Raw genomic sequence first — 10704 nt, 5'->3', positions numbered from 1 at the left:
AAGTGGTCAAATGTAAAAGAGAATTCAAGCACATTAACATGTTAGCACAGTTTTACAAAACAAACTATATATTACATTGTTTTTAATTATTTTGTCTATATGATTTTTTTGAATTTTTTTTTTTTTAAGACAACAAGAGCAGGAAAAAGTCTGCTTTACTGCTAGCTATTCTGTCATTCTGTGCCATTGTGTCTCCTGGTCTAGCACCTGCATGCTCATTTCATGTATCAACCCTATGAAGATTTTTTTTTAAAGTCTTCACTTTTTAGATTCCTCTAAACCTAAATTTGTTTTGGCTTTGTTGCAGTTCCATCTGTCCTCAATCCCACACTGCTGAAGGGGATCTAGATCTATTTGCTAACACATTGAGATCCCTCACACACCTTTGCCTTTGGAACCAGTGGACTAAAATCTCCAAAACCACATCAGGCCCTTCTTCTCCCATTTCTAGTTTTCATTTAAGATAGTGTCCATTAGTTTCTGTGGCATTCTAGTCCAGAACAGTATCTCTGCTCTCAATATTTCTAAGTAGCAAGGGAATGTACCAAAGTGAGAAAAGAGTTACTCCCGCAGCCTGTGTTAAACAAAGATCTCTTCTGCTCCAGGCTCCTCCACCCTCCTCAGTGCTGCAGCCTTCAGCACAACCACGATCGTATCTTGACAAGTTCAGAAGGTTACTGAAAATAATTGAGTGGCCAAGTTAAAACATTTTGCTTTTGTTCTTGCAGAGATTACTTGCCTTATTGCTTCCCAGAGTTTGGCTTTTGCTTTGCCAAAGGAGGCAGAGAAGAGCTCAGCAGCTGAATGAATGATCGGGAGCAAAGCCAGCATGGAGGAGTCTCGTGAAGGGGCAACTGAGGCAATTTGGAGTCCTGGGACAGCCCAGTGGCCTGTGGGTGACCAGACAGGGAGACATGCAAGGAGAGGCTAAAAAAAGGGGCTAACACGGACACTATGAGTATGTGTGGAAGTGGAGCAGAGATTAAGTAACAAAAAGGTTTTCCCAAAGTGTCTTCTGAACTCATTCCCCAGGAAGAGCAGCCACCTCCAGGTCAGCCTTGAGTCCTTGTTCTTGTACGTAAAAGCTCTCCTACATGACAGTGAAGACTCTTTACTGTATGTGGAAGACTGCTACACACCGACTGGAATATTTATATTTATTTCTGCAATGCCATAGGTAAAAACAATTTAACAATGCCAAATACAGGTGTTATTCTCATAAAAACTTCTCATTTCAAAACAAATTATTTCTATTTCCCACTAAAAAGTTAAAATCACATGCAGCTATATGCAGGTTAATTGCTTAAGATGCACAATTATATATCAGAAGACTCTGTTAAAATAAAAACATACTGGACTACATCATTTTAACAAAGCAATTACACAGAACTAGAAAACCAACTCTGTAGTAAAATATAAAAATCTACAATTATAAATATAAATTTGGTCCATGGATCACTACAGAAGTAGCAGTATTTACAGTAAGTATCAGATTACTATTCTGAATATCTAATTGAAATCTTAATGTTAAGGGGAACAGTATTTTATTTACATTCTACTATATTAAAACTTTTATTTCTAGCAAATGTAAATTGTTATAAATACAGCAAATAAATCAAATACTAAACCCATGACATGTTTGTAATTGAGAATCCTCTAACATCTATAAATACAACAATTTTAAGTTAAAAGTAAAGCCAGATAAATCAAAAACTAATACTGAAAAAAACATACCACAATTCAATTCTTAGAAACACTGTAAAAGTCAATCAAGTTAGTCCAGACATAACAACGTATTACAAGAAATCTTTCAAGAAAAGGCACACATTGTTAATGATAAAAGTTCGGCAGTAAAGTCATATGTAGCAGAAATGACTGTTTGTTTGAGAAACATTTGGGATCTGATTATATATATGTAGTGAATGCACAGATTCCACCTCCCCAAAGTATAAAACTCCAGATGTGACTGGTGTGATGTAGGTATGTGTGTGCTTAATTTGATGTGTTGATTAAACTAAAGATTCTAAACTTTCAGCTACATTTCCATCGGGTAAAACTGAGCCATTACTGTCCATAGATGCCGAAGGGTTTTCTTCTTGCCTTGTGCTGACAAGGCTGAGAATAGCTTTGTACAGAAACTGGTACTGTTCCTGGAGAAGAAAAGAGGATACAGTGTGTTGTTAGAAATAATAACACTAGATTATCTTGTAACACTGTTACTCAAAATTAATTAACAGCTAATGTGTTAGTCTGGTGGTGCTCCACAATATATTGTGGAGCTTTATTAATTTTCTGACTAATGTCTATCCCTGTACACAACATAAACCACAACCGTCTATCCCTGTACACAACATAAACCACAACATTAACAAACGCAGTACAGATAGGGGAGAAAGCTATATTTTAAAAGAAATATTATGTGCTGAATCTGATCCTTGTTAAAGTCAATTGCAAAGTTCCCACTGACTCAGTTGGGTCAGGATTAGGGCTACTATTTGTCTGTTGGCTTTTTTTCCCCCCTTGTATATGTTCTCATTTTTGCCCTTTGAATTCTATCGAGGCAGACTTTTTTTCTTTTTGGTACTTGCAGTTACTGTTTATGTTTTTGAGGACTCTGCCAAGTGTAGGAAGAGAGATGGGACTGTGGGAAGATTCAGTGAGGAGGCCACTGCCTTGGGGGAGCGGGGGTCTCAGCTGGGTGCAGTGGGAAATGGGGAATGCCAGAAGCCAGCTGGGCTGCTGTGTGGGCTGGAAAGGGGGAACAGCTGGATGCTCTGTGCAGGGCAGTGTCTCGAGAGAGCAGGCACAGCCAAGGGTGTGCTGCACCTGCTAACAGTGGATACTCTGAAAGGGCAGAGGAATATTTTGGGTTCTAGGATGGATATATGAGGACAAAGAATTTCTGTGATGGAAGGAGTGGGGAACAGTAAGACAATAAAAAGAGTGGGGCTTGGGGTCTGGGCTATTAGGTTGGGCTAAGAAATATGGGGTAGAAAGAGCAACAAATTTGAAAATCTGCTGTAGGAGGACAGGAAACTGGAAATCTGAGATAAAGGGCCAAGGTATTTGCCGGAGGCTCCCAGGGCAAGAGGAGTGAAGGTCCTGATGGTGCTGCTGAGGTGGGAAGAGTTCCCGTTTTTACTCCACTGTCTGCCAGGCACCTCAGTCTGGGCTAGCTGGGCAAGGCCAGAGGTGGACACATCTGTCAATCCCGTGTCATGTCCTGTTTTTGCTGTCAATGTGATAGTGTTCTCCTTATTACATCCATTGTAGCTCTACAGCAGTCAGATTTGTAGTGGCATGCAAAATGGGCAGGGTTCGTAGTTTTTAATTTCTGTGATGAATTTTCATTTGTATGACACTGATTTAGTGAGTAATTCTTTGTTATACTTTTCATGTTTTTTCCTTCTGTAAGCACAGTGACAATGGTGTCAAGTGACCATTCAACAGATCATGAAAAATCAAAGTCCATCCTGAAATGGAAAACTAGGAACTACTTCAGGGTCTACTTGGAGTATAAATTTATACCTGATAAATTAAAACCTTCATTTACATGTCATAGTAAAGATTTTATGATGATGGTGGCAGCTCTGCACATTTTGAATATGACCACTCGATAACCACATAACAGGTTTTCATGGGAAATACTTTGTTTTGGAATAAGCAGCAGGTCCACTGCAGCACCTCTGGAAGACAGTTTTGATTAACTCATAGAGAAACGACGATGCCAGTGGTTCAGTAATGTTGCCCTAAGACCTAAGCACGCTAACATTACCACACATAGGAAAAACAATATGCACACATTTTGCTTATTACTTACAATGTCTGTAAAGACTCCAGGCCTCATCAAATTTATCATCTTTGCTACCTGGTAAACATCCACTGAGTTCTCATTTTCCAGTTGATGCATCAGTGTTGTTAATGCACAGAAAGTGCCTGCTGTCACCCCTCCATGCCTTTGTAAAGTAAAAAAAAAAAAAAAGACAAAAGTGCCTGCTGTCACCCCTCCATGCCTTTGTAAATTTAAAAAAAACCCCAAAACCAAAACCAAAAAACCCAAAAAACAGTCTCTAGAAATTGGATCACATTTCTACAGCTGGAGAAAACACAAAATCCAGGGTAAACTGATAAGATGAATTTCTGTCATGTGAACTTTACACTTTCTGAAATAGGCCTGCCCAGCAGTGCCTTAACACAACCTTCAGAGCACCTGCCTAGAGTTTCTGGAGTCTTTTTAAAAGCCAGTCTTATTTCCCTTTTACAGCCCCCTACTAACCAAATCCTGAAGGCCTTGGGCCCTTCAGTATTTCAACATTTCAGTATTTTTGGCCATTATTAAACAGCTGGAGAAGGGTAAGGTGTCTCATCTAAAAATAGTCTTACTTCTTTCAATAATAGATAATGAATCCCTGATTGACTTCCCCTCCAGTCCCTGCTCAACAATCATCCAGAGTATCAAAATGATAGAATTGAAAAGATAAGACTGAAGTGTGACAAAATAAAAGTGTTTCTCTTGTTGATGCAGCTGAAACAGAAGCAGCAGTGCTATCGTTAGGTGCAGATTTTGTGCCTTGTTTCAGCAGCTTTCACTCTAAATGAGATGAAAGGATGGTTCTACAGAAAAACATCAAAACAAACTGAAAGCTGCAGTTCTTACTCATCATGTACAATCATGGGTCCATCACGGTTGGAAGTTTCTTCTTTGATGATGCTGATCAGTTCAAAAGTTTTACTAATAGGACTATCAGGATTTGGCCATTTTGGACACTGAAAATGCCTCACTTCAAGTACATAGTCATCCTAAAAGAGTGGGAAAAAAAATCAATCAATTTGGTGAAAGATTGACTGTCTTTATTCTTATCTTTCACCCTGTTCCAGTCTGGCTCCAGCCTCTAGATACAGAATCCCACCACCGTGGAGGCTGGACCTTTCTATTCCCAATGTCAGCACATTACCTATAGAGGTTCTCTCTCCCTGCGTGTTTCAAGGGCGTGGAATTTGCCATAGAATATGTAACAAAATGTAGGCATTACCTTCAACAAATCAAGTCCTGAGTTACATGTTTATGACAGTGTTACCTGTGTAGCTTCTAAAATAAAGTCTTGGATTATTAGCTTCTCCTCATTAGACAGACACTTGTGTTCTTCAGCAATCATAGTAACTTTGAAACTCTCACAGTTTATAGGCTCATCTTTGTTCGGCCAGTATACAAATTCATCTTCAGCCTCCAGGAAAATAAAAAAAAAGAAGCCATAAAAGAAGTAAAGTTGAGCTCTTAAAATAGAACTTAATAAAATAATAATTAATAAACTTAATAGAACATAATATCCAGGAAAATAAAAAAAAAGAAGCCATAAAAGAAGTAAAGTTGAGCTCTTAAAATAGAACTTAATCCAACATAATAAATGTGTCACGTATGTAATCAATGCAGACAGCTAGATTCAAACTGACAAATCAAAATTTGAGTGGGATTATAAACGTCAGAACTGAAGGTTTTCAGACACCTCTGTAGTGATCCTGACCAGAAGACCACTGTACCCTGTGGAGACAGTGACCCACATAACAGTCAACATGTGCTGTGGTGCGCTGGGCCATGCATCCAGCCTGGCCCTCCAGCTGTGTTGCATGGCCCAGCGCTCATGGCCACAGGATGAATTTAGCTGGTGGATTGTAACAGAGGAGCCTGCGGGCAGCTTCCAGTCTGTACTGGTGATTACACCACTTGCGTGCACCTTATCTAAAGGTGCAGCAAGAAGTTCTCATGAGAACATCTTTTCTGTTTGACAGCAGAAATGATCAACAGCGTTGTTTTCTTTTAAGAAAATCCTATAAAAAATTGAATGATCAAAATGGGGGTAACCCTTCTGTGGATGGGAGCCACATGGCATGATGTACTTTGATCAGAGACATGCTCAGTGCTGCACAACTCAGGGTTACCAGCACCTATCTGATGGGATGCAAGATTATCTATACTATCTTCTCCTTTGTAGTGTCAGCTCTACTAAATTGCATTTTAAATGATGCTTTACAGAGTCTGAGTGGATCATAATGAACCAGCATCTCTTGGCAAAGCAACCTCCCAATTACAAGAGTTAACTTAAAAATCCATCTGTTTTTAGAGGAAGTGTAACATTCATAAACATTTGATGAAAAAAACCAAACCTTGCCTTGGTTGTACGTATTTTTCCAATCATGCAAGACTCTCTAAAGTATTTGCATGGCTTTCCTCCAAAATCATTACCAAACATGATGCCCTCTCACACTTCAAGATGTCTCTAAGTACCAACCTACAAGCTTTCAGATACTCCTGCATTTCTAGTAACTGAAAAACATATTCATTTGTTATTAAATTACATGTGCAGGATGAACACGTGGACTTCCTTTGCTGTTTTGAGTCAGATAAATTGCTGCTAAACATTTGTTTGTAACTTTAGGAAATGAGCAAGAGAAACAACCTCGTATTTCTCCTCTTACCTAATAGTGGTTGAAGAAGTCATATTACAACTAAAGTAAAAGTCCTGGAGTGAAAACTAACCTTGCATAATGGTTACTTCTGCTGTTTGGCTCTTTTTATAAATTATACAGGGATGATTCAATACCTTCTCATGCCAGTTGCAATCTGCCCTGACAAAGATCTCCAGGTTTCCGCTCGATGATCTGGGGATTTTACACTCAGTACAGTATTTTTAATTTTTGATTGTTTTTTTGCAAAATCCAAGATGTTGTCTCATGTCCTGCGTATTTCAAAATGGTAATACTAACAAAAGTCATATATAAACCCACAACAACCAACCTCAAAACTTACCATATTCTGGCTATCAGGAAGCATGACTATCAGCTGGGCATTATGGTCCCATATCATTCTCCAGAAATCCTTGATAGTGTGTAGTAAAGGATGCTGGGTAATAATGAATTCATTACTTTGATAATAACCCTGCAAAACAAAATCAACAGACTCAGAATTGATGGCTAGCTATTAACATTTAAAGGAAGCTTCTAGTAGACAGAGCCAGAAGCCTAGAAAATAAATTGCAGACCTGTGCCTCCTTTGGCTTCCTGCAAATATTAGAAGAATATAAAACTTCCAATGCAGTATTTTCCAGATGAAAACAATAAAATCAAGTACAGCAAAATAATTTTTAAAACTTCAAAAAATTTGATAAAAAAAAAGACAAAAGAAATCAGTGGAGACTTGAACAGCCAACTCAGAATGAAAACACATTAACTCATACACTCACTAATTGTTCTACATTAGCCAGACTTCCAGAGGAGCTGGCAACCTGTAACAAATAGAAGAATACTTGAAAGATCTGCAAAAATCCCAGGTGGTCTCCTAATCTGTACAGATTTCCCAGATCAACTTTTTACCACAAAAGAGAGTTCTTTGGCACTAAAGGCACCTGATGAAGGATCATGCATACACTGCACTGCAGGGAGTTTTTCCCTCTCTTTCCTGAATGTCCAGGAAGCATTTATTCCTCCCTCTCAGCTAATGAAGGGGAAAAGAGTTGAACAAAACCCAGGGAATAAAAAGATAATGGAAAACTGACGAGCTATGGTGCCTTGGGCTATTCCAGTTGCAAAAGCTCAGTAAGACGAGCAGGTAGGAAGGCAAACCACAGTACAGCCATTAAAAACTAACTTGTTAGTTAACACTGTTGGTTCATCTCAAAAGATTCTTCCATAAGTGGCATTTAGCTTTACTAGTTTTTAAAACTATGATTAAATTTGTGCTTCTACAGATTGTCAAAATGCAATGCACTTAAACAAACTGGAAAACAGTAATAACAGTAACCATCCTTCCTGGGGGAAGTAACTCTTTCCGGCAGAGTGAATAATGGAAGAAAGGAGCTTTCAAAATAGGACTGTCACACCTGAATGGGGACACATGACAGCTCTGAAAACAGATATACAATGGGACATTTTTTTTTCAGCATTGCAGTCAACTGACTTACCATAATATAGGAAGCATTGATGTAGTCTGTCCCTTCACCAGACAGTGATGAGATACCCACTCTAGATCGTTCCACTGTAAAAAGAAGTCATGAACTAGTACAGATGTTGCGATGACTCATTTATTATAGTAATTATCTCACATATCTCACAGTAATAACACTGATATCCATCTATCAGGATAAAGTGTTATCCAGCCATCTATTTTGTTTTCCTATGTACGTAGTACTTAGACAAATAATTTCTTCACTAAAAGTAGTTTACAAAACATTGCTCCACATCAATGCAGATGTCTTCAGCTCTTTCAGAGGAAAAGTTAAAAGTTTGACACACACAGTTCATAAACATTTTGCCACCCTGAGAAACTGATCTGAACAAGCTTACCAGGAATGATGGATGAAGTTCGGTTCTTTTCCCTGTTACACTGTTTGAGGGCAGTTGAATAATCACACTGCTGTGTGTTAGACTGGCTCAGTAACTGAAACAATGAAATTAAAAAAAGAACAGGTCACTGTACAAAAGCCATTCCTTCATCAGCTGCATTAAACAGAAGGGTACACATACTGCAGGTTAGCTGTCCTTCTTAACTTCAGGCATCTAGTTATCCCTCTAAACTAGTTAGCAAGTCATCAGAATCTTTTCACTATTTTGTCAGTTCAAATGCTTCTTGAGCCTTAGGTCCATAAGCATGCCTTTGAAGGAAATGCTACTTTAAGTTGTTTCCACACGTAGCCCTACACTGCTTGTTGCCACCCCAGTGTCACTTCCATTTTGCTGGCACAGCTGTTTGTGTAACTTTAAAGTTTTGGAAAACAGTTAAATGCCTGCATTGTTATACAGACAATATAGCTCCTCCGGTGAGGCAGCTCTAGATATCCCAGTTATGAGCTTCCTGATTTTCTCTCCAAACCTGTGAGAGGAAAATAGGACTGATCTGGAGGGTCTAATTGACTTGTTTCAATTAATACAATTCAAACAGACAAGAGTATGAGAAGGAACAAGTATATATATGTGTGTGCCACAATGGTGTATATACACTGCTTAGGCATGAAATAAGTTTGGAAAGCAGGATTTTCCTAATTTTTAAGGGCTTTTTAATTTCTAGTAGAATAAACCAGATTAATCCGAATGTTCAGAAGAACAAAAGAGTTTTCTGTGATGTTTTAGGCTTTGTAGCTTTGGGCATGTGTAGCTTTCAGAAGCTGCCTTCTTTAGAAAAACAGATAGCAAAACAGGGATGTTCTTTCAAAATGAATTAGACCACAATTTTTTTTTTTCATCTAAAATAGTTCTTCAGTAAAACAAGATTCCACATTTTTGTTATTATTCTAATAATTTTAGCTTGCAAAGGAAAATAAGACTGAATGACACATGTCCCTTTCTGATAATATTTAAGCTCTTGAAACTGGAGCTCTACATGGCTCCTGCAATTTGCACGGCACACCGTGTTTATATATATACACGCTCTGTTTGTACATATTATGTGTTTTATTCTTTCATCTGTGTAGGAAAGGTGGGATGCTTATTTCCCCAAGCACATGACAGCTGAGATAAGAGTCCCTACTTTTCCCTAGGAAAAAACAGGGCAATGCTGTTAGACCATTCAAGCCAGGACAGCAGCAAACTGTGAAATCCTTTGGTATGTTTTCCCTATTCTATTGTTCTGTATTGTTCTTTATCTTGAAGAAATACTAGTTACTATGCCTATGTGACCAAAATACTTCAGAAAATAAATATATTAATATTTTTTCATAGCTTCATTATCTACTGACATTATCTACAGACCGATCTGCTTAAGTTTTTACTTATTGTAGAAAGAATACATGCAGTCCTCCTTAGAATTAAAATGCTTAGGTTCTAATAATTAATTTCCTGTCAAATTAGGGAGAGCAAAGTCTGTTTTGACACATGATTTGGAAAATGTTTAAGTGTGATTTACTTCTCTGAATTCAAACCCACTTGCAAATGCATGATTTTCTGTTTCCTCTGTAAGTGACCTAGTGAGTGAGCTAGACTTCCCGTTCTCCCCATGAGTCAATGAGCTGTTTCTCTCACAGATTCTGGGCTGTCACTTCCCTTGGTCTGCTCTTTCTCTGGGTGACTGAAAGTCCCATGCATATACACACTGATCTCCACATCCACAAGCACCAAAGTGTTCACTTATCTCCTGCTGAGGTGTAGTCTGTCTTCTAGCCAGTGTTGTATGCTGAGGGGAATACGTTGGTTGATGAAAACAGCTCATGACATTTTTGCCCAAATAACATCTTTCCAGACTGTTGTTTTACCTTTGGCATCTTCATGCAAAGGCATGTAGATTGATTTTCCAAAATCTACTTACTGGCCAATTTCTCATGTCTTTTAAATTATTTTTTTAAACTCCTTGTTTAAGAGTATGCAAATAATACTTTTGTCCCAACTGACTGTGTGCATTCCTTAAATTGCCCTGAATTTACACTCAGCAGTTAAATTTTAGATAGAGAAAGCTAATGAACGTTGTGTTGAGATACCTACTTTTAAGTCAGACAAGCTTGCAAGCCTAAAGCTTTTTGTTAGTATCTTGGACAGCTCACCTTGAATTGTTTCTCCAGTCTGGTCTTTCCTGTTGGTCCAGGTATCAAGAGAGCATTAACATAGGCATGAATGTGAGTCTCAAGAACTTCTGTTTCTTTACCTAGTATGGCTTCAACCAACGCATCATGAATGAAGATGTATTGCTCCTAGGAAAACAAAACCAAACGTCCAAGCTCTAAT

The 10704-nt window shown here is 38.3% G+C and overlaps 1 protein-coding gene across 1 annotated transcript in view; it reads right to left on the bottom strand.

Annotated features, from left to right (window-relative positions):
* Positions 1 to 1140: 1140 nt before the first annotated feature.
* Positions 1141 to 10704, bottom strand: part of PTPRZ1 (protein tyrosine phosphatase, receptor-type, Z polypeptide 1) — a gene marked incomplete at its 5' end in the record, with an annotated part of 97550 nt that continues 87986 nt past the window's right edge. Inside the window, 8 exon segments of the mRNA XM_010079457.1 lie at positions 1141 to 2150; positions 3821 to 3956; positions 4658 to 4800; positions 5079 to 5225; positions 6806 to 6934; positions 7956 to 8029; positions 8338 to 8431; positions 10524 to 10670. Of these exon segments, the coding sequence (XP_010077759.1) occupies positions 2010 to 2150; positions 3821 to 3956; positions 4658 to 4800; positions 5079 to 5225; positions 6806 to 6934; positions 7956 to 8029; positions 8338 to 8431; positions 10524 to 10670 (1011 nt within the window).

This window comes from Pterocles gutturalis, unplaced genomic scaffold (genome assembly GCF_000699245.1).
Source record: "Pterocles gutturalis isolate BGI_N339 unplaced genomic scaffold, ASM69924v1 scaffold4214, whole genome shotgun sequence".
In the NCBI taxonomy this organism is placed as follows: domain Eukaryota; kingdom Metazoa; phylum Chordata; class Aves; order Pterocliformes; family Pteroclidae; genus Pterocles; species Pterocles gutturalis.
This window is presented reverse-complemented; position numbering and strand designations above follow the sequence as displayed.